This window comes from Mixophyes fleayi, chromosome 7 (genome assembly GCF_038048845.1).
Source record: "Mixophyes fleayi isolate aMixFle1 chromosome 7, aMixFle1.hap1, whole genome shotgun sequence".
Lineage (NCBI taxonomy): Eukaryota > Metazoa > Chordata > Amphibia > Anura > Limnodynastidae > Mixophyes > Mixophyes fleayi.
The window spans coordinates 116,025,542-116,051,051 of record NC_134408.1 but is presented as its reverse complement, the minus strand read 5'-3'; the positions used below and the strand labels follow the sequence as shown (position 1 = coordinate 116,051,051).

Here is a 25,510-nt window from a genome sequence, read left to right as displayed (position 1 = left end):
CAGATAGTACAGTTGTGGGCCTCAACGCGTTTCGTTCAATTTGAACTCCATCAGGCTGAAATATGAATGATGAAGGAGCTTGGGTGTAGATATGGGTGTATTGCTGTAATATTGTAACACATGTGACCCTATGTTTAAAAGCCTAAACTAAAATAATGATAGTGTTCCTTGAATCAGAGCAATTATAATACAAAATACCAGAAAATCGAACAACAGAAAAATAGAGAGCAATTACATTATAAGAGAAAAAAAGATGAATTAATGGTGGGTACAGTAATGCACTAAAGTACAATATAAACATATGCTTCTTATTTTTGTATTTTTAAGCATGCACTCCTATATATTTACCACATACATTATATATTGAGATACATTGAGGATGCTGTATACAGGGGGGTTTATTTACATTGGTCAGTGTCCATAGGTTTACAACATTTTGTACAAATATCAGCTTTCCTATGTCTATTATATTTGTGCCCTATTATTACTTTGGCCCATTTTTACTGTTCCATAAAATACTGGCTAAGTGGTAACCCTAAATGTGTTGTTATCCATGGCAACCAATCAGATTATCAGATTATTGTTATTAAATAAGATCCTTTGTGATGCAAACACAAAATAAATTTGGTACTTGCATAAATAGGAAAGCTGAGGCATATCTGTGTATCTTATCTGCCATCTAGTGGAGGAAAACAGTCTTGCACAGATGTTACACGTAGATTAAAGCTTCCCTATAATATGGTATACTGTTTTATGATAGATCTGCATATAGTTAAACTCCAGCTCAGACTGATCTCTGATAATAAAGGATGTATATAAAGGCCATTTTTATTCATATGTTGTGTGTATTAACCATGTGAAAAGCATCTACTAATTCTAAGACCCTAAATTATACAAAACCAAACCACAACAGTGAAACAGATATGATCAGAATCTTTCATGCAGTGTGAATTTTTAATTTCCTAGCAAAAAGAAAAGATCTGTTTCTATAACACTACATCTACAACATACCGCTCAACATTTATTTCTTTTGGCTCAAACAATTGTGTTTTAACTTTAAGGCAAGGAAAACCTGTGCATCCATTAATACCATAGACCCCAAAATAAAAATAAAGCTTACCAACTAATGTTCCACATAATACCATATAATTTATATCAAAACACCCAAATTTAACGCAAACCACCTAGATGTATACATAACAGTTTTAACTAATGGTAAGTATCCCAAACACATTTTACCCTTTCTACATTTCTAATAAACAGAATAAATTAATAATAAAACCTGTAAGTAATTACTTTCCCAATTCAATTTGTTTTTCACTGCTATAAAAGTACCCTGTAATCACCAGACTGCCAGATGGTTCCATTACACGTTATTATAACATATATGTTGACTCTGTAAAAACAAAATAACAGTTTGACATCAGGCAGCGATTGGGTCAGGTTTGTGGCGATCAGTGAAATGACACTATTTGTTTTATTTTTTTAGAAAGGAGAAACTGTAAAAAAGATGCGGGAAGAGGTAAGTGGCCGCACATCAGTTATATAATGCAGGTACTCGAACCCGTTATTAACAGGAAATATCAGGGCTCTCCACCCTGTAACCTAGTGATTGGATAAAAATACCAGGGTCTTGTTATCACTCCTAATTTTCAGTAAAAATCATAACCTCTACTGTACGATACCTTCATTTTATGCGGGAACGGCCTAAGAGCATCATTGAATCTCAAAAATAAAAGCTACTGGTTCATCTCAGAGCTTACGGTGCATTACATTATGGAAAAAGATATTAAGAGATAGGCTGGAGAAAGTATATGGATGCACCCGGTGTGGAATGGAATGTTGGAGGAGGTGATAGAATTCCACCGCTTCTAAGAATGTATCAGGTGCTGCAGAGGAGAAGAGCACATCATAAATTCACCATGTATGAAGGTGATGTCATGTACGTACCAGGTTAATGAGAAAAAGCTTGGTAGTGATAGGCAGTCAGCATTGACAAACTTCATGCATAGCATTTTGGAGTTGTATAGACAGAATGTGATGCAGATTCCTGATGACAATCTATAGAAAGAATTCCCTTATCAGAGGTGAACCAAACTTACCCTTACTTCTATCATGAGGGGCCTCTGTGATGAAGCTGGACCAGAAGGGCTGTAATCATCTAATGTATAGTGCAACAGTGCTGCTAACAGAGTGCTTAAAAAGTATATATTGACTAATTGTAAACACTTTTATTAAAACACAAATAAAAACGTACATATTGCTATATTTTGTTATTATATTCTGCCTAAACAATTCTCCCATTAAACCTGGGGAGTTACAATGTTTGTTTGCTGTGTATATACAGAAAATCTAGATATATTTATTATGCATTCAGATTTGAGGAAGTAACAAAGTAGTCAATCCACAAATAGCAAATGGTTATGCAGCAACATTAATATCATCTCAGTATAATATAATCCTTTACAGCTGGAGCACTTCCATTTAATATTCCAGCCGAGAGTGACACAGTAATATCCATAAAAACAAGAAAGTTAATGCAAAGGGCTTATATTGAAATTCACAAATTGAATTAAGCCACGGACCCAGACAGACATAGTCAGAGTGTCTTTCCCGTTGTTCAATCAAAATGATCAAAATACTGTATGTTAATTGCATGCCATACAGATTGTTATTATGCACAGTGTAATGTACATCAACTATAAATTTAATATTTTTAGATTTCTTTTAGAAACTTGGCTAGTGTTAAACAATTACTTCTTTATTTTTGAAAAGCAATCAAGCTTTGAAGCATAAGCCTTAATGTGCTATCAGTGGATATAATGAAATGTTGCTAGTGTTACTATTCTTTTGTTTCCAAAGCAACAACAAATTGCACAATGGAGATACACATACATTGATTACAATACAAGATTGCAATAGAACATGATTTGGGACAGATGGAATGAGGACCCTGTTTGCAAGTGTTTCTAATCTGAAAGAAAACAAGCGAGGGATACAGAAGGGACAAGTGCAAGCTTCTGAGCAGTCGACCACCTACCTATGAATGTATAAGTTGTAGAGTTGGGAATCAGCCACACAAATAAATGTGCTTTGGGATTACATTGGAGAATCTGCAAGATTAGGAGATATAGTATAAAGAGGTTAATGTGGACTTTATGGTGCTGATGCAGAGTCAGTACAATGCTAGTTTGCGTAGCATATCTTGAGTGAAATTGCACCCATGCAGATTTGCGTGATTCTGACAGCGCTGGAGAGGTGTGCCGAGGTGGGATGGGAGCGTTCTAGGACCCCAGTACAGAAAGGACGTGTTAATGAAGTTACGAACAGATGCAGACTGGGGAAAATATGCATATACACCTGAGAAAGCCATATTATTCGCTGGTGTTCAGGGTCTGATGCGGATGATGGTGATGGTCTCCACTACTAGAGAACCACTTTGCGGTTTCAAAGCGCTGATGCCAATTTGTGCTTTCTGCATCGGTCAGGCCTATATAATGTTTTTGTGCGCATGTTTAAGCAAAACAGTTTTGTGTACACAAAATGGGGAGGTGTTTATGATGTATGAGTTTTTTTTTTAGTTTAAATAATGAATGCATTTGTTGCATATAAAACAAATGGATAAAAACTTGGGCGCAAGTGGGACGTGTGCCTGCTGTAAACTGGGCAGCATTAATAGTCGACCTGCATGGACCTTAACATGCGTACTGCTCAGCATGTTGACATAAATATGCACATTTTTTACGTGCAGCTTTTTTGAACACCCAGTTTGCTATCAGCTGTGCATCAGGCCCTATGTGGCGAAATATAGGCAGAAAAGTATTTGCGATGCACTGTCCTGCCCTGAAGAGATTAGTTTTAAGGGACCACTTAAAGCGCTGAAAGTTAGGGGACAGCTTGATAGAACTTGGGAGAGTATTCCATAAGATAAGTGCATGGGAGAAGTCTAGTAGGTGGGAATGGGAAGTGGTGATAATAGAAAGTGAAAGGCTTAAGTCTTAGGCAGGACAAAGATCAGGACATATATGAGAGAGGAGACATAGGCAGGTCCAGCATTGTTTGAAGGTGAGAACATGAATTTGGAATTGACAGAGCCAATGCAGTGATGACAATGATTCTTCTCTCTGTCATCACTGATTACAATTAATATTTTCTTTTGTGTTTTTGTCATTGAAATGATTGTATACAAATTGATTTTTTACCATCTAGAGTGGAGCTAGAATTAACATCTCAGAAGGGAATTGTCCAGAGAGGATCGTTACAATCACCGGACCAACTGATGCTATTTTCAAGGCCTTTGCTATGATCGCTTATAAGTTTGAAGAGGTAAGAGTTTAACATCATTATCAGTGGTGTCTAATCATAGCCCAGACAATAAGGGGAAATCATAGTTAGAGGTGCCATCAATGTGTAGGACAGTGGAGGTCTGTGCAGAACATCGGTACAAGCATCCAGTAATACAGAGACCGATGTGTTCAGTCTAGTTCACATGAGCTGCAGGGAATTACATTTGTTTTGCGTAAATGCATATTATTTTTGATACCTATATTTCATTTTTATTATTTCTATTACTGATCAACAATGGTATTCCTCGTGCTGAGAGAGGTATTAGTCAAACTTTATTTAGTTACTTTGTAACTAATTGCATTGTAACTAGAAATATGATGTCTTTATGAAGCAGAATGCAGCCAAGGAGCAGCACTCACTACACACTTTGCGGGGAATTCAATTCATCATCATCATCATCATCTATTTATATAGCGTCACTAATTCCGCAGCGCTGTACAGAGAACTCATTCACATCAGTCCCTGCCCCATTGGGGCTTACAATCTAAATCCCCTAACATACACACACAGACACAGAGACTAAGGGCAATTTAATAGCAGCCAATCAACCTACCGGTATGTTTTTTTTTTTGGAGTGTGGGAGGAAACCGGAGAACCCGGAGGAAACCCACACAAACACAGGGAGAACATACACACAGATGATCGGGAATCGAACTCATGACCCCAGTGCTGTGAGGCAGAAGTGCTAACCACTAAGCCACGGTGCTGCCCACAATTCAATTAGATGCAAAGTGCTGTGATGTCTCCCGCACATTCTATGAAGATGTATCACAGCTGAGATTTTATAGAGATGTGAGGGATAGTGTGTGGAGATCTCTGTACCAAATTACCTGGAAAAGTGCGTAGCTGGACATCGTGGAGATGTCTGGCAGCACACCGATGGCAATTGAATTCCCCCCTTTGTGGAGCGAGATTATTTAAAGGATTCAAAAAGTGGGGGAACGCTGCATTTTTAGGAGCGTTACTTGCTTTGTGTCTGGGTGTACAGTCATTTTTAAGAGGACTTGAATTTTGCACTAACTCTGGGCTGGCAGAGATAGGGTCTCATCCTATACTTTTAATGGGACACATTTATTTGCAATTCAGGGGGAAGCACATTCTAGGCTCACTGTAAACACATAAAAGTGTTACATGCAATGAAGACTCAAGTGTACACTCACTATTCTGTAGGTGATGTCATTACTAAGCATAGCAATGATTATATTTTAGTTAGTGTAGGGTTTAGCCACAACAGGGATGCCAGAACTTAGCATTTTGTGGAACAAGGCGATTTGCGATGGGGGAGTGGTGAGGATCGATTTACTGTTTGTGTTATGTACAACATACGTTCTGGAGAATTTTCACCAAACTTTATGTGTAATCACAATTCAACATTTCTATAAAGTAATGAATTGCAATGTTAAATTTTATTACAGTATATATAAATATATTAACATAAGTGAGCCCTGGGGTTCTGTAATGTACCCAGCTTATGGATTATGATCTGTCACTTTACATAACAAGCATGATATGGTATATTCCCAATATTGGCATATATTCAGTTGCAGCAGAGAGCAGTGTAGTACCTTCACGGAGCATAATGTTTTAGGAATTGATGTACTCTACTTGGAAATGTTACACAGGATAAGAAATATCCTTTCTTCACAGGACATCATAAACTCGATGAGTAACAGTACAGCAACCAGCAAACCCCCTGTGACGTTAAGACTTGTGGTACCGGCAAGCCAGTGCGGCTCCTTAATCGGAAAAGGTGGCTCCAAGATCAAGGAAATTAGAGAGGTGAGTGCAATAGGAGCATTACATTGGGTAACAGACCTTACATGGATGTTGGGCAAAGAATGGCATGCTAAGGCCATAAAAACATAAAGATATATGCAATCAGGGCTGCCATCAGAGATCATGGGTTCTCCTACAGCCTACTAAGCAGGGCCTGTCCAACCCCTCATTACAATGTTATACTCGCTGGTGACCTGCATACAAAGCATTGCCATTCTGGTGGATGGTATACAAAGAAGATCTTAGTATGGTGATTAGTGTTTAAATACAGAGGCTGACAGTAGAGCAGGACCTCCGATCCTGTGGCTAGGGTATGGCAGGACCTCCGATCCAATGGCTAGGGTATAGCAGGACCTCTGATCCGGTGGCTAGGGTATGGCAGGACCTCCGATCCGGTGGCTACGGTATGACAAGACCTTCTATCCGGTGGCTAGGGTATGGCAGGACCTCTGATCTGGTGACTAGGTTATGACAGGACCTCCGATCCGGTGGCTAGGGTATGGCAGGACCTTCGATCTGGTGGCTAGGGTATAGCAGGACCTCTGATCTGGTAGCTAGGTTATGGCAGGACCTTTGATCCGGTGGCTAGGGTATGGCAGGGCCTCTGATCCGGTGGCTAGGTTATGGCAGGACCTCCGATCTGGTGGCTAGGGTATGGCAGGACCTCCGATCCGGTGGCTAGGTTATGCCAGGACCTCCGATCTGGTGGCTAGGGTACGGCAGGACCTCCGATCCGGTGGCTAGAATATGACAGGACCTACGGTTTGATTGCTATTTTATAAAACTCACCGCCTATCTGGATAACTAGTGTATTGCAGGACCTTCAAAGTAGTCGTTAGGGCAAGCCTGCCAACTTGAAAAAAATATTTTATAGTGAGATTAGACAGGAAGACGTTAGTCCAACTTCCACCAATAACCAACATAGTAAGAAGTAACAGCAGTGTGTTGTACAAAACACGCTGCTTTAATGTTATTTTGTCACTATGCCGCAAAGCTAATCTATTACATTAGAGGAAAACAGTTAAATGAACATGCATTTAGGGCAAAATGATATATAAAGCCCTGCACATGGGAGATGCAACTCTCCCAGGTAACGTAGGAAGATGCTCCCAAAAGCTTACAATTGCATATTACAAAAAGCAAAATATATACCTGACATGCAGATTTTGCAAAATAGACATACATTTTGCAGTATAGAAGTGGATACTTAACATGCATGTTACAGTGTAAAAATGTGCATGACATTGCAAAATAAATAACATGTACATCAGATGTAAGTGTCCCTTCAAATACCTTCATATAGCTTTAAATACCTAAATATAGCCATGCCTCACATGTTATATATTTAAATTTTTCCCTTTATAGCCATTATTCCCCTATAGTTTTATGTCCCCATACTACTGTAATTGTCGTGTACGGCGCTGCAGACTTTTTGTGGCGCCTTGTAAATATAAGATAATAATAATAGTAGCATATTGAATCATGTTAGACTATATGATATAGACTAAGGGGTAAATTTATCAATTGGTGGTTATTTAAACCCGATGGGCTTTGCCTTAATAAAATTGTTGTTTTAAATAATGACGGCAAACCGCCGAGAAACAGCAGTTTTAAATAGCCGCCGATTACCCAGAGTGTACCGACCTCCATGTTGCTGGATCCAGGCCTCAGTTACAGCGTTCAGTGGCAGTGGTAGTTTTTGCTCCTCTTGACTTCTCCTCCTATCTCTTTCTGTCTCCGCTCCTGCTTATTTAAAAGCAGAGTGTGGGACTCTATTGTGTCAACTACAGTAAGTGTTAGTGACAGCTCCCAGCGGTCTTCCCTTCATGCAACAAGAAAGTGGGGCCTGAGATATCATCAGTGAAAGGGGGACCAGCACTACTAAAGTGTCTTCAACCAGCCTCTTGGGCTCCCTCCTGTAGCCCCCTGATGGCAGTCCTGCATGCAATAAAGAGAACTGGTTTTATACTATACTTTACTAGCCTTCCTCCTTGTGCAGTCTACAGGGGCTCAGGTACAGGTGGCTGGAGACATGCTACCCAACTCCACAGAGCGGGCAGTAACCATTTCGGGCACTCCTGATGCCATCATCCAGTGTGTGAAGCAGATCTGTGTGGTGATGCTGGAGGTACAGTGTGTCGGAGCAGCGGTAATGTATACACAGCCAATCCACACCTTATTTAAAGAACTTCCTCATGAGGAAGACAGCAAAAATAGAATAGTGTAGGTAGTTTGAGATACAGTGCCCCCTATGGGACTGGAGTGAGCTTAGTGCACATGGAGCACATCTTACAGTGGTCCTTGCTGAAAGTGTTCAGGACTTGCACATCACACATAACACTACACCCCATGGGAACAGTCAGACTACATAACACATGAGGTAACAGCAGATTATTAGGGGTCAAATACATCCAAATGTGCCTTTCCAAGTGGCACTGAGACAGGAAGCAAGCATAGGTAGTTGCCAATATAAAAGGAGAATGGTAAACTAAACAGCAAATACATTATGTGTGTGGAATTAATAGCTTTCCTAAAGTGTACCTGTTGCCTATACAATGTGGAAGCAGCCATTTTGTGAGTTTACTAAGAAGTGGTGACATCACTGAAGTGAATGCATAGGTTTCATGAATATTGGTTCATCCAAACAAAATGGCTGCCTCCACTGTGAGTAAGATAGACAGGTACATTTTAATAATTTATGATTTAATGGCATTGAATTATTTCCTCTTATTTACATAGTACATGTTTTAAAGTATTACATTAGCAATCAAAATGTAAAATCATTAAGAAACGGAAGCTACAAATATTTCCTATGCTTTCTATCAGTTCTCATGTAGAAAAATTAGTCTTACACACAGTGGACACAAGATATAAATGCCTTGGTAATTGTTTGGCACAAGCATATTCAAAGCAAGAGCTTCCACTCAGCTGGTATACACTTATTTCCACCATTTGCTGATGATGACTTCCTCTCAGACTGTCATGCTGTTATCATCATATACAACATTTCTGTGTATTAGAAAATGATCTTGGTCACATAAACTTCCAAGACAACTAACCACGTAAACCCCATTTTCAAAGGCTTATTTAAAGCCTTGTTTTACAGCCAAGCTTTATATACTATATAAAGCATCTTACAACACATACAAGAGGCCTAATAAAAGGTTGCAAAGGTGGACTTGGTGGACAGGAGGAGAGAAGCCCTTCTGAGAGAGCTTACAGTTTAATAGTTACTGGTCAGCTTAGTGGTTAGCACTTCTGCCTCACAGCATTGGGGTCATTAGTTCCATTCCTGACCATGGCCTTATCTGTGTGGACTTTGTACGTTCTCCCTGTGTTTGTGTGGGTTTCCTCCGGGTGCTCTGGTTTCCTCCCACACTCCATAAAACATACTAGTAGGTTAATTGGCAGCTATTAAATTGACCTTAGTCTCTCTCCATCTGTGTGTGTGTGTTAGGGAATTTAGACTGTAAGCTCCAATGGGGCAGGAACTGATATGAGTAGCGGAATTAGTGGCGCTATATAAATAGCTGATGGTGATGATGACTCCTTATTACCTCCTGACCACCTGTAATATAGAAAAAACAGTCCTTTTTTATGTTTGTCCTGTACTTTGAATAACTGCTCTCCCTGGGCATTCTCATAAATGTGCTCTCTCTCTCCACCTTTTGAATTTCATACAATTATCTCACCCACAAAATGAAGTCTAGCTTTTGCATATGGGTACAGTACAAGGTTTGTGTGTGTCCAGTCTGCATTTCGCTAGAAATGCTGCAATCCACCCTATCTTGATGCGTAGATACATGTGCTTGCCGTAAAAGTCGTATACATTTTATGTAAAAATAGGCACATGACATCACAAAACCACATGCATGCCGGGGGGATTTTTGCAAATCAATAACTGACCCTTAGTGACTTGTCCACCAGTGTGATTGTTAGTGTTATAAGGTTAGTGTGACAGGGACAGTGTCATGATGGGAGGAGTGGAAGAAGAATGCAGGAGGCCACAAACTGAAATTTCTATAGTAGAAGGAGCAGATTCCCCTAACACCACAGAGTAACGATGTGAGGTTCAAAAAACAAATTTCATACAGCTGACTTGCTTTTTTCTGTTTCATAGATTCTAAATTACTCTGTGCACATTTCCAATGTGTCTCTACAAGAAACTTACACAACACGTTTCACTTTGCAATATCTAAACCCAATTAGCATAGCTCAGGCTGCCTCAGCTATAGGCAAATTACTTATCTGTTGCAGAACAGTGACATAAAGCACACTACTGATAACAACTTCAGCTCCACCAGGTATAATATTTATTAATCAGTAAAACATGAGACTTTAGTGTAAAATGTACAGCTCTATTAAAATTTAAATATGTCCACACAAAACACACCTATGTACAAGACCTTGCTTTGACTATGTATGATGTCAATCATTTAACCAGGTTTTGGTATGTTTTTTGCACCCACATTTATCTCATTTTAGAATGTGTGTACTAAATAGTAGTAGTCTGAAGTTATTTTACACCTGGTTACTGTTGTCTGTTTCTGGGGGGTACTCTAATATTATCTCTTCCTCTCCTGTCCCTTTTCCTAGTCCCCACCAAAAGGTGCCACCATCCCTTACCGTCCAAAACCCGCCTCCGCCCCTGTCATTTTTGCAGGTGGTCAGGTAAGAGCGGACCCACTGGGTGCCTCCACTGCCAACCTCAGCCTATTGCTGCAACACCAGCCTCTGCCCGTTAGTTTGCAAAGATTTTCTTGCATGTTCTCTCATCCTGCTAATTATCACTCATCTGACTGGAGCATTAGCCCTGAGACACTGCCGGCCTAGTGATCACGACGCAGACAGCACAAAGCTGATGCACAAAGAATGAACAAAAGGAGACGTTACCCATGAAAATGTACTTTACCTATAAAGTTCATTATTTTTAACACTTATTTCCAGCCACAGGTTAGAGAAAAGTAGTAGTTGGTACTTATCTACTATTCTTTTTGATATCCAGTTACAAACTACTAATAAGTGACAAGCAACATCATTAACAGACAACCCAACAAGTAATCAAAAGATCAATGAATTTATTAACCCTAGACACAATTTGATCCATTTTATTGTTTTGAAGTCCACGCTATAAGCACTAATAATGTGGGGCCTGATTCATTAAGGATCTTAACTTGAGAAACTTCTTATTTCAGTCTCCTGGACAAAACCATGTTACAATGCAAGGGGTGCAAATTAGTATTCTGTTTTGCACATAAGTTAAATACTGACTGTTTTTTCATGTAGCACACAAATGTCAACTTTAAATTTCAGTGTACAAATATGCTATCAAGTATCTGTGTGCTACATGAAAAACAGTCAGTATTTAACTTATGTGCAAAACAGAATACTAATTTGCACCCCTTTGCATTGTAACATGGTTTTGTCCAGGAGACTGAAATAAGAAGTTTCTCAAGTTAAGATCCTTAATGAATCAGGCCCGTGGTTCTCATTGTGAGCTATTGATTACTTTTTTTTTAAAATTGATTTTAATCTAATTCTATTTATCCTACGTTCACATTCTGGTGAATGCAGGGTAACGGACCGTGGCAATCTCTGCAACCACCCATTAGCGGACACATCATGCATCATTTATTTATATGGTATACTGATTATCTGATACTGCTTGCTCATGTCACATAATATATTCACAAGGGACATGTTGCTTGCAGATTTAATGTGTAGGCTTCAAGTCCTAGAATCATTCAGATGTACATTCTTGTGGCCCTTTGATGATAGTACTTTAATGTACTTTTTAAAAAGGGGTCGGCAGTGATATTCAGAGCTAATGGTCACTCATCCTATGCATGAACGGGAGGGTAAATCTAGCTGATTGATCTGCTCCTAATTTATCTAGGGGAGTAATGGGAGTTATCTTTATTACAGTTTTATCTAAACAATGTCTAGATTGTAATTATCCACAGATGTTTGGGAGTTTCAGACAAGGCGAGAGTTTTAAGTAGTGTAGAAACAGCTTGTATACAGCAATAATTTCATGTTAAAGGGCCGAGTCTATAGCTATATGTATCTCTTTACTACAGATTCAGTGATGGGCATCAAAAGTTTGTCTATTGAAACATGCAAAGTAATATGACAGATGTCCCATATATTTGAAACCAGTGATGTATTAAAGCTATCATTAGCCCTAGGTGTTAAAGCAATGGCCTTACACCAAATATCTCCCCCTCCCCCCATTGAAGCTCATACTTCCTTAACGAATGTCGCCTACAAGCCCCTTCATCTAAATTTAATATATGAAGCAACCCCTGTCTTTCAAGAATGTTTTTGTAATAAACTGTAATGTCATTCCTTAAGTTTGTTGCCATTAACAGCCCCAACCCCAAGCTTACGTTATCTTTTGTCAAGGTCATACTTTAACTATGGAGTTGATTAGCGATGACTTTGCACCCACTGAAGTCCTGGGAAAACATCCCAGATGCCCTATTATAATCTGCCAATCTTTAACATAATATAACAGGAATGATTTGCAGCTCTGACACTGGTAATTTGAATTCTGAAAGTGCTAATACAGGACAAAGCCAGGATCGAATAGAGATCCGTAAGAGAAATTTTACAGTGGAGTTGCCTGTGTAGATCCCTTAAAGGATTTATACTCCCCCTGGCCAATCACAACATTTACCACCATGGCCCGGGACAGAATGGTGCATTCTTTATTTTAGAGGGGTTTATATTATTGGATGCAAGCCTGATGTGACCGCCCCACGTCCAATAATGTGACACGTTCTTCAGTCTGGAACATCCACTGCTTCAGTCTCTCCTGAGCAGTAGCGGTAGTGATGCTATCAGCCCAAGTGGCAAGTCCAATACTTTTAATGAATATCTTTAGAGACTCTCTTGCCCTGCTCTCTAAATAAGAGTAACTTGAATTCCTTGGTTTAAATGCCCTCTTCAGCGAGGGTCTAATTTGGATCCATTGACAGCTTTATAAATAAATAAAACAGATATAGAACATATATTTTTTTCTAAATTTACTAAAAAAGGAAGCATGGTTGATATTTCTTTTGATCCCCTACTGTAATTTTAGCAAGGTTCAGGATGATGTATTGTACTTCCCTGGGTTAAAGATATTTAGATATTAATAGTCTCCATTCACTTGTGTCTATGGATTTGTTCACATGTTTTCTACACCACACTGACATTCATTTATTTCCCCTTCTGTTTCAGGCTTATTCCATCCAAGGACAGTACGCAATCCCCCATCCTGATGTGAGTTCTCATCTCTAATTTTCTACCACCCTCCTCTTCCTTACACTTTCTACCCCAGCATGCTGGTGTTACTGATAATTAATATTAGACCATAATATTAATATGTCTGAGATGGGAGCTCTGTATCTGTTATACTGTGGGCAGCCATGGGATGTGTCACAATAGAAAGAGGACTTGGTTTCTCCATTGCTGTTACACTAGGTTTATACCATATATAGTCTAGGAGGTTATTCACAATGGTCACTTACAGGTCAGGATTTCACCACAATTACATCAGTCAAAATGGTTGGTAAATGGAATTGGAAGAATCTTCAGCACAAAAAAGTGATCGTCAGAAATAATAAATAAAATATAATAATTTATTTGGTCATTAAACGAAGCAATGTGGGACAGAACACACCCGACACATTCTAAGCTGGGAAACTATTCATAAAGTAATCAATATGATTGATTTTTTTGCTTAATTTACCCGTATGTAATTAAGGTTAATTCATTTTTTCATATTAAAGAAGACAACATGTGAAAAAATATGGTCTTTGCTAACAGGAGTGCTACTTATTTTTTTGTAAGTAAACATTTTATTGATGGTATGTAAATAATGCAAATTACTGTGCCAAGACCATACCTTAAATTACTGATGTGTTTGTATATAAACTGCAAGCTGTTTTAGCCTTTGACATAGCTGCCATTTTTAACAATCCAGTATAACCTTTCCTATATACTTTCCCATCGTGTGTAGAGTAGAAGCATAGAAGTAACAGTGGCCAGTGGGTAACCACTCTATGCAGAACTGGGAGCTCTTAAGATGTAAGTCGTAGTCTCTGAAAGTTACTAGCTTGTACTGTATTGAATGCTATAAAGTGGGCTGGTATACAGTGGTATGCCATACAGCCACTGGGCTGGTATACAGTGGTATGCCATACCGCCACTGGGCTGGTATACAGTGGTATGCCATACCGCCACTGGGCTGGTATACAGTGGTATGCCATACCGCCACTGGGCTGGTATACAGTGGTATGCCATACCGCCACTGGGCTGGTATACAGTGGTATGCCATACCGCCACTGGGCTGGTATACAGTAGTATGCCATACAGCCACTGGGCTGGTATACAATGGTATGCCATACCGCCACTGGGCTGGTATACAATGGTATGCCATACAGCCACTGGGCTGGTATACAGTGGTATGCCATACCGCCACTGGGCTGGTATACAGTGGTATGCCATACAGCCACTGGGCTGGTATACAGTAGTATGCCATACAGCCACTGGGCTGGTATACAATGGTATGCCATACAGCCACTGGGCTTGTATACAATGGTATGCCATACCGCCACTGGGCTGGTATACAATGGTATGCCATACAGCCACTGGGCTGGTATACAGTGGTATGCCATACCGCCACTGGGCTGGTATACAGTGGTATGCCATACCGCCACTGGGTTGGTATACAGTGGTATGCCATACCGCCACTGGGCTGGTATACAGTGGTATGCCATACCGCCACTGGGCTGGTATACAGTGGTATGCCATACCGCCACTGGGCTGGTATACAGTGGTATGCCATACCGCCACTGGGCTGGTATACAGTGGTATGCCATACCGCCACTGGGCTGGTATACAGTGGTATGCCATACCGCCACTGGGCTGGTATACAGTAGTATGCCATACCGCCACTGGGCTGGTATACAGTGGTATGCCATACCGCCACTGGGCTGGTATACAGTGGTATGCCATACAGCCACTGGGCTGGTATACAGCGGTATGCCGTACCGCCACTGGGCTGGTATACAGTGGTATGCCGTACCGCCACTTCTTCTACTGCTTTGTTTGTAGAGCTATCAAATTTCATTCACTTAAATTTTCCAGACTTCCACTTCTAAATTTCCACTGTGACCACTGATTTCATGTATTACCATTTTTTAAGTCTTTTTCTCTACACATACATCTTCCAGACCATTTTAGGATGACTAAATATGAGAGTTTCTAAGCAGCATTTGGTCCATCGTTCATTCTGTTTCCAGGTCTTCTAATCTACATATCAGAGAAGACAACAGCAAGCTTACTGACTACTTATCATGACATCACGTATTGATCAGCACTAATGAGAGAATAGGGTTTTTTTGTTGCTGTAGCAATTAGAGATAGGAATAGGCAATATGAAGAAGTGGTTGGAATCACAGATAACTGACTGCTGTAATGATAGGCTGACTCAGTTTGTTCTTTTATCTGACATTTGTGACATTTTTCTGACACAAAACTTGCAGGATGTAGCCAACAGTCTTCAACTTGCATGCAGGAGCCCATAGTGTGGCCCAATGTCTCAGTGACATTAAAATAAAGCCACTTTGGGACATAGCACCTTTGTCTGTTTTACCCAGTTTGTTTATTAGTTTAATATGTTTGTCCCCAATTGTAAAGCGCTACGGAATATGTTGGCGCTATATAAATAAATGATGATGATGATGATAGTATTCAGTATGTTAAAGTTTGGGTATTACTGTGCCTAAACCATACATTAAATTACTGATGTCTTTGTATTTAATCTGCATGATATTTTAGCTTTTGAGATAGCTGCCTATTTTAAAAGCCACTTTAAAATGTGCTTCTGTATCTTCCTTTGTAGGCTGACAGTCTCCTTTGTAACAGAAATGCTTTGCACAGACTACTTACATGTGGAATCATACACAGGGCCAGTAACCCATAAAAAGTAATCAGGCATTTCCTTTTTTTCTATTTTGTAATGTGAAAGTAAGGATTGAATTAATTAAATTAAATAATAATTTTTTAACATATATGCCAAAATCAGAATAAAAAATTACGGCAAGATTGAACAATTTATTTTAACTGTATGCTTCATATACGAATTGCAAAGTTGGTATTTAATTGTTCTTTACATACTATCTTTATATAATGGCTGAAATTAGCCAAATATTTTTCCATAGAATTATTGTATTTCAGGATGACTGTAAGGAGAATCTATTATAAAAGTAAAATAGTGTAGTATAATATTAGTAGCTATTATATACTTTGATTTATTGCCTGAATTTAGGGTTATCATCTTCCCGTCAAATTCTCTTTGATCCATTCCCACTACTGTCACTGATGACACCACCTTGTAAATATCAACATTTTAGTACTGCATAGTGAATAGTCAATAATACTTATGAGGGAACTAATGTTATCAGCAATTTCCCTGATTGGGATTGATATATACTAACCTATGTGTACTTGGAGTTTGCCTACTAGTTTGATGTACACATTAATAAGCCTATAATGTCTTACATGTTGAGGAGCAGTATTAAAAGTTTTAGGATCTGTAATTGCAATGTGCCTATGGATCTTTCTTTACGAAGTTATCCTTTTAGGCTGCTGTAACCCTGAAGTTTTAGAATGCTTCATTTTTCCTACCTTTCCTATGTACTGCGTTATGTCACTATGAGAGCTCAGAAAGCCAGACTTTTTGTGCAGGAATAGCCCTGCTTTTTTGACAGTCTTGTTTGATACCATCCCATGGGTACTTATTAATGACTAGTATAACCTACCTATAGTGCATTAACCAGGCTATTCACAGCCTATTCACTGGACAAAATAGGGATCAGCTGATCATTCTGACATAGGACTTGTTGCGTTCATTGTCTGTCTGGCATTAGTTCCAAAGTCACAGCATATGTTCACCTTCCAGTGAACATGGCTCAGAAGTGACAGTACATACCCTTAGGCTTTGCATCCTGCTAATGCTATGTAGCTACCCATCTTGGCTCTGCTCATGCCAGCTTAGTATCCTGATATTATATGAACATCTGTCTTTATTGTCTATGATTTATGATTATATTTCTAGTTATTTTTTGCTATTATTCTTGTATTTTTTAAATCTTATGTTACTTCTATGAGGTGGAAAAGTAACAATTGCAATAACAATGTTATATGGCAGAAACACATGTGAAGCACTTAACAATATATCTGTCTTGCAATGGAACAGAAACAGTTTATTCTTCTTGCATGTTCCAACCAAACAACACTCTCTTCTGGGTTAGTAGAGTAGGTTTTAGCAACTGTTTTTAGGCTTCCTCCAACAATCCTTGATTTATAGTTTTCCCTGAAAAATGTGACAGTCAGTAATTGTTTAGCTTGTGCTCTTAAAACATAATAAGCACTGTGGTGCCTGAGTACATTCCCACTTATTAGCCACCTTTTTTCAAAGATATAGTTTGAATACACCAATGGGTATATTTACTAAACTGTGGGTTTGAAAAAGTGGAGATGTTGACGATAGCAATCAATCAGTTTCTAGTTATTGTTTATTTAGTACATTCTACAAAATGACAGCTAGAATCTGATTGGTTGCTATAAGCAACATCTCCACTTTTTCAAACCCGCAGTTTAGTAAATATACCTCCTAGTCCTTTTAACTGCGATGATCACTAACTCGGGCATCCTGAAACTGCTCAATAATAGAGCAGTACAACATAGGACACAGTTTTCCATTGCTCCTGTCAAATGTAGTCAACAAGATCTATCTTGGTAAGAAATGTGATTTACGGTAGAAGGAATAACTAGAGGCCTCAAGGTCACATCCTCTATGTCCTTCAAAGCAAGTTCTCTCTCCTCTAGATTGTGTGCATGTCCCATGGCTCCCTGGTAATTTGTTTTGTTTTATTTTATTATTTGATTCTGTTTTCTTGTGCCAGTGACTTCTTGTACTCTCTAACAATAACCTTCTTAGTTCTAATGTCCCTCCTACCCCTCAGCAGTTGACCAAGCTCCACCAGTTGGCCATGCAGCAAACCCCCTTTACTCCCCTCGGACAGACCACCCCTGCTTTCCCTGGTACGTACCCAACTTTCCCGTTCTAGAGTCTTCCTTCTATTCTCTTCTCACGTCTCAGGCATTTCACTTTTCGTTCATTTATGGTTTTTATGCACTAATTTTCGTTTAAAAGTACTACAGTTAGTAATGTTTTGATAACTTGATCAAGTTGCACTCCATATTATATGCTTGGGTCTTAGATCATTTCTGTTGGTCATCTTTGATAGACAAAGTCAAGCTTCTACAAATACTACTGTACTTAATACTTTTCATTATCAATTTCTGAGCTTTTTTAGACGATGTAAAACATGTTAACGTTCTCAAGGGCAAGATAGTCAAATATATTTCTTCTTTCTCCTTAGGAGAAAAGCTGCCCTTACATTCCTCTGAAGAAGCTCAAAACTTGATGGGCCAGTCAGCAGGTAAAATACTTGTAGCAGGACTAGATACATTCAAATAGATGTCTTGTTATATCCACTACTTTGTGCGTAGGAGATCAATAACTATTACTTAAAAATTTTATTTGCATCAAAAGAACACTCCAAACTTCTGGGTTGGGCACAAAAACATTAGTCAAGTCATTAGACAGTAAACTGTGGTAGAGCCATTCACATGATTTATGGATACTTATGTAGAATTACCTGTCATTCATCTATTAATCACAGATTCCATCTTGTGCATCCTGCACTAATACAACCTGAATTTGTGCTGTTACAATCAAACTATCTCTACGTTCCACTCCACTTCATAATCCTTTTCTGTATTCCGTTTTCATTGCACAAATTGAACATAGCCATGATCATACACCCACATAATACACAAACTGTCGATCGGGGAACTCCTACCTTAAGCACTCCAGCTGTTGTGGCTGAGGACCATGGACGATGTAGTCCAGGCATAGTTTAAGCTGATTGTTTAGAGTTCTTTTTCAGCAAAAACATACCTATTGCTTGGAAACGACTGAAACATTGGACAAATGTGATGACTGGAGAAATGACTTACACAATATATAGATTACATCATAACTGCAAAACAAATCATATCTACATGTCTTGCCTTTCCTTTAATAAAAGAACTTATATGTAACTCATTCATATGTACATTGAGTCCAATGTGTAATATTTGTACCATAAGCCGAAGTGTCTGAGTTAGTTGACTGGTCCACTGGGATGTTTGTAAATTCTTGTCTGTGACACAGATGTGTTATTTGCAGCTGTTCTAAGGGTGCTTTTAGTCATGCACAGTAAGCAAATCTGAGATCATCTGCTAGCCACAAGCAATGGATTAACTATATTCAGCACCCTGACTGCCATGTATTCTCCCAAAATTAGAAAAATATAGATCTCTGTTGCTGAGATGTAATATTTTACTTCGAAATAAAATAATTATACTATATTAAGGGTAATAAATCAATCAATTTGCTATGTTTATGTTCTTGGCTAGGTTTGACGTTGGGCAACATTCTTAAGTTCATCTCGGTTGTTTTGAATTTGGGCTCAGATCTTTGAGATACCTGTTTTTTATACCAATGTTATTAGGTTATCTTTGTAAAGTTCTTACTTTTTTCTATATTTTAAAAATATTTCAAAAAGTGTTTTTGTTTGGTTAATCAGTTATTTTATATTATTCTGTGTTTACTCTATGTTTTGCTTAGAGACTTGCTGCAATTCATATAAAACATGATTTATGAATTTTGGTGTTCGTTTTATATTTTAGTTTAAAAGTACTAGCCTTGGTTAAGCAGATAGGTGGTATGTTACTGATTTATAGTTGTGAATTTAAGTTGTCAACCATTTGGTAGTTTGACTTGAGTTGTATACATGATATAAAAATGACACCACGACCTACCAAAATACATAAATAATGTTCAGGTAAGTAGCACTTGAGAACCTTCAAGATTTCAACCTGGAACTCTCTGCATAGCTGGGGTACACCTGATATGTTTTATTAAGGTGAGTGAACGGTGAGACACTTTGAGCTCAGGGCTAAGACAGTATGGACTGCTGATCTCAAGTAAGCGACAGTAGGTATCAAGCACAGTTGAGATACAAATGGGATCTACTTTTTTGTACCTTACTCTAATACACTTTCTTCACATAATAGGTATGGATGCCAGTCCCCAGGCAAGTACTCATGAACTCACCATACCAAATGATGTGAGTACAAATCTTCCCTGCTCAGTTGCTCTGCTGTCTGTTTTTACCTATCTAAAAGCCTAAATTTTTATAAACTATTGTTATAACTTTTGAAATTAAAAACTCACTTCTTATTACTGTTTTAGAACCACAACTTCTTATTACTGTTTTAGAACCACAATGTAGGAGACTGATCTGTAAAATGGAAACCTCCAGCAGTTCGATTTTGTTCATACTCCATGCAAACAAGCATGTAGATCAGCCTAGAGTGCACCAGTTGTGAGCATATTAACATTGTAATGTTTAGAGCAAACTTTCCTGCTAAGTTAGGTTGCAGAAGTGGGTTACAGTTTCTCTTTCCCATTTACAAATAATATTTAAAACTTAAATGTTGGTTTTTTATTTAGTTTTTTAATGTGGGTTTTGCTTTTGCATGTTGCTTTGCTATTTTTACAGCTACTAAAATATGTTTGTTTCAGTGGTAGAAGTGTATAAGGACAACTTTTATGTGAATCGTGTCTTATCACCCTACTTATGGGGTACAAGTAGCCCTATGATACATGCATAGGGTACATATTGTTTAGTAGACGTGCACATATAAATAACTTGCCTACATAAAATACTTTGCATCCATCTGTGCAATGTTATCCCACTAAGTGGTGTTTAATAATAATGAATAAACCTTGTTCACCACTTTATTAAATATAAAATAATATCTTGTTTCTCTTGGATCTATCGTAGTCCAAATGGAGAAGACAAAACTAAACAGTTCTGAGAAAAAAACAACCAAATCTGCTCAACATAAACGACTGACATGAAATTTATATAACTGTGAGCTAATGGGGGCTACCTTCATAGCCAGCCAATCACGGTCTTAACACATGATAACCCATACATGCCAACTTTTAAGATTTCTCCCCCGAGGAAAAAGTCATCATGGGACATGGAGTAGGAGGAGGGCGTCACCACAGCCCCGCCCCCACTATAAAAAGCTGAAATTTACAGCATTTAATGGAGGGGGCGGAGCTTAATGACACAATTAAGACCCGTCCCTCCATTCACTGCCGTGAAGCTCCCGCTTTGCCTACTCTTCCGGGAGTCCGTGAGGACTTCCCGAAATTCGGAAGCCTCCCGGGAATTCTGGGAGCGTAGACAAGAATGTGATAACCCCTGGTGTGATGTACATTCATACAGAATAGTGGATAATGATCCTTTTGCCCAGGCTGAAACAATGGCCTAGTCTGCATGTATACACAAAATAAGAAAACCATGCTGCCTGAGATATTACAACTTAAAAATACAATATATCAGTTTAAATATGATTAGCAAATACGGGGAAAAATAGGGATAGAAAAAAGATGTATTTATAGTCCACCCTTTGTGAGAAACAAGGTGTAGACTGGTTAAGGTGATATTAATACGTCGTTTCATCACACATGTGCTGCATCTGTATTGACTGGCGGATTAGTCAATGGGCTGTTTTTCTTGATTTAAATGCTGTAATTTATAGTACCCCTCTAGGAAGTAAGCTTTAGAATTTGATTACTAAGCACAGTGGTAAATTACACTTAAAAGTAAAAGATATTTTACCTCTATAAATTATTATTGTGTGTATCCCTTGCTATTCATGTACCGTCCTACCCTTGGACATATTTCAGCTGCTCTCATTTTCCAGCTAATAGGCTGCATCATCGGACGCCAAGGGACCAAAATCAATGAAATTCGACAGATGTCTGGAGCACAAATCAAAATTGCCAGTGCCATGGAGGGGTCAGCAGAGCGTCAAATCACTATCACTGGGAGCCCAGCTAACATCAGCCTCGCTCAGTACCTCATCAACGCCAGGTAAGCAGAGTCTGCACAACCACTGCAAGTCACTATGCAGAGGCCTCATATAAACATACAATGCTCCTTTTTTATATCAATGGGAAAAGAGAATATCAAATGATTGTAATATAAAAATAAAACTTTTTAACCATATAACAGTAACTCCTTTTGCAGGCAATACATTTCAGGACCTAAAAGGCTTTACTACATGTTCTGCAAACTACATGATCACTGCATTAATCTTGATAAGTTATGCCCTGGGTAGAGGCGTTGAGCACATGGTTAAGCCAAGGGGCTTTAACCCAGTAAGAACACAAGCTGCTCTGAAGCCGGTCTCATAACAATAATAGTTCTGTTATTGTGGCAGCACACGTTGAGCTGGCTGGGAGGCAATTACATTACTATTGTATTACTATTATTATTATTATCATCATTTACTTATAAAGTGCAAATATCTTACACAGCGCTCTACACTGAGTGGGTCATGAAACAAATAAATAACATACAGTGACGCGAAACAGAAGGTAAAGATTGCCCATCCCCAATGAGCTTACAATCTAAAAGGTGTAAGGAACAACTGAGCTAACGATGATGTGGTATGGTTGGAAGAAGGAGAGACAGTGGAAAGTGGAGATATGAAAGATGAATTAGTCATTGCAGAAATCACAAGACAGTCAGCTGCTGACAACTGTGATTGTCCTTCATCATTTATCAATATGTAGTCTCCTTCCTCTTCTGGCTCTATGAAAGGCGTTCTGCTAGCTTGGAGTAGCTGTGTGCTGGGTATTCTTCTGTGGCATCATGCTCGTTACTGGAACCAGGTCCAGGACTGTTGTTTTCCATATTTGCAGAAGTTGGCATCAGCTCACCAGAAGAGGAACAGATGCAACAGCAATTACAGTTGACCCCTGGATCCAGACTGAGATGGTGGTCCGCTAGATCTTTGAAACCACCCTGTCCTTCCCACTACCTTCATAAATTGTAATTGTGAGAAGATGATTATGCGGGAGGTAGAGCACAGAACTAATCTAAACGCAGCCATTTCTAACCGTCGTTCACATGCCAGGTACTAGAAAAATGCCTGCAAAATTAGTCCACAGTAAGTGACTGTGAATGTAAGGTCCCTGCAAATCCTGAGCAAATACCGATGTCAAGTTATTAAACTTACACTTGCAGAGTTCCACTGCATTTACATTGTGTCCAATATGGCAGAACTGCTGAGGGACTGTTTCAGACCAGACTAGATACAAGCCGAGGAAAAACTCATTAAAACTTGACACATAATATATGAATAAATTCCCTGATCAGCAGCGGCTTGTGGTTGTTCCAAGGTCATTACATGTAATGTACTATCAAAATATCTGCCAGACTAACTCCCGCCTACAACTATGGTATCCTGTCCCATTGCCTTTGCTTGCTCTGGAGAAGGTTTTTAAATTGTTCACCTTAATCACCTGTTCATCAATGATCTTGTTGGGAGCAGTCCCTGTGCTCTCCCCTGTCACAGGGACGGATACCTTCTCTCCCCAGCAAGTGCATGCTAGTCACCTAGCAATGGGATGCGACTTGTGGGTTTTCAGTGTATGCGTACCCGTTGCTAGGCAGTGGGACACGTCTTTTGTTTCTGGCACTACTCCATTGCCAGAGTATTAGATCACATTAATCTGCTTCTGGTTCCTGTGTGCCACTTAGTTCCATTGGACTCACTGGCTCGTCTCTAGTTTTGATTTCCTGCTGCTGACTTCTTGTTCCTGACCAATCTATTGCTGCTAGATTCTGGTTCTGTTTCGGATCTCCTGGTTATACCTCGGCTGCCCCGACTATTCTTCTGTTTCACATATCGGCTTCGCTTGGATCTCCCGGTTCTGACCTATGCTACCTTGACTACACTTTATTGGTGTCTCCAGCTAGCACATACTTGCGGGGTTCCCTGTTGAACACTGGGGGAGTGTTAGACTCCATACCTCTTTGCCAATAGGGGCAACTACTAGCAGGTAATTTCTCCATCTTTCCAGTGTTTGTGACAGACCTGGAGCATTGACTCCAATGAACAGTTATACAAAATGCAGAGGCAAATGCCAGATTGAATAGATTAGCTTAATAAAGCAATGAACAGAGGACATTTAAATTTAGTGAGTGGAGACTGATGGAACGTGTCCTTCATACTTGAACTTAAAAAGGTCCAACACTGTCTTTCTATCTACCACAATGGGTCAAACATAACAAATAATTGAACAAGTTTACATTGTTAATCTCTAAACAACTGTTTAAATACAAAAGAAAGTATTTGATTTTCCCAAACACAATCTGAGGTCCAATAAGTTGAATAATCTTGGTAATCGAACCATGGGAAACTCATCTCTAATCATACCAAGCCTTGTTGTAGGCATACTATTTACGTAGACATAGTATTAACTTCATTCTTTATCCACTACCTTGTTACTGTGTAACTGGACGAAGGAGAAGACTCTCTTTTCTCTTTGTGTTTGGAATTAAGTAATCGTGTTCTGATGCAATGAGGATTCTGATCCTCCAGGCTAAGGAAGACCCTGATAAGGTCTTGCCAACACCTCAGAGAGCCTACTTACTTACAAGTTTTGCCCTTAAAGGCATTGCCGTTTTAAATTTAGCTGTCAAAGTAGCCGAATATCGGCGAGTTGCAGAAATCGGAGTGTAATACATTTACCCCCAGGAAGTGGGTGGCTCCTTAAAATGCTCAGAGTGGAATTAGTAGATACATTTGCGCACATAAAGAAGCATTATGGGTACATATGTTCTGCTGTTAGCCCTATCATCTCATCTACATAAAACCGTTTCAAAAAGAAAGAAATATAAAACAACTTTAGATGTATCATAATTTAGCGAGAAATGAAAACAACCCAATTGTCTTGCAGCCACAATGGTCACAGCAGTGCCACTTGAAAATTCAAGCTGATTTCTTTTAATGCAGGGATGTGTGGAATTTGGATAAATAACTGCATGACTGGCCATGATATTTCTGAGAGTCAACCTGTCTAATGATCTCCAAATATTTATCTGGTTAGATAGATAAACTGTTGCACAGTTTTTAATGTGTTACATAATTTTCCAAATAGTCTCTATTTTTTTCATTGCTGATCACAGCTCACTTTATCCAAATGCGTCACATTGTGGCACAAACACAAACGTTAATAAAATGCTTAAACTCTGTGAACAGAATGTTATATTTCAATGCATCTAGGCTTTAATGCTCATCAGAAGTATAACAGCACGTGAGGACACAGATCTAGACCCTAAATTTATGACATGACAGAAGCCTTCACAATTTATTCACATCTTGTTCTAATAATTCTTTTTAACCCTGCCATATT

At 39.0% G+C, this 25,510-nt stretch overlaps 1 protein-coding gene across 18 annotated transcripts in view; it reads left to right on the top strand.

Annotated features, from left to right (window-relative positions):
* Positions 1 to 25,510, top strand: part of PCBP3 (poly(rC) binding protein 3) — a 56,946-nt gene that overhangs the window by 26,096 nt on the left and 5,340 nt on the right. For 2 of the 18 annotated variants that reach the window (XM_075180461.1, XM_075180462.1), the window contains 10 exons: positions 1,490 to 1,522; positions 4,210 to 4,326; positions 5,995 to 6,126; positions 8,123 to 8,272; positions 10,720 to 10,863; positions 13,348 to 13,389; positions 18,141 to 18,219; positions 18,561 to 18,620; positions 20,302 to 20,354; positions 22,009 to 22,178. In XM_075180461.1, coding sequence (XP_075036562.1) covers positions 1,490 to 1,522; positions 4,210 to 4,326; positions 5,995 to 6,126; positions 8,123 to 8,272; positions 10,720 to 10,863; positions 13,348 to 13,389; positions 18,141 to 18,219; positions 18,561 to 18,620; positions 20,302 to 20,354; positions 22,009 to 22,178 — 980 coding nt within the window. Of the gene's footprint in view, positions 1 to 1,489; positions 1,523 to 4,209; positions 4,327 to 5,994; positions 6,127 to 8,122; positions 8,273 to 10,719; positions 10,864 to 13,347; positions 13,390 to 18,140; positions 18,220 to 18,560; positions 18,621 to 20,301; positions 20,355 to 22,008; positions 22,183 to 25,510 lie in introns of those variants that run through there. The other 16 variants (XM_075180470.1, XM_075180469.1, XM_075180464.1 and 13 more) reach the window with 16 other exon arrangements.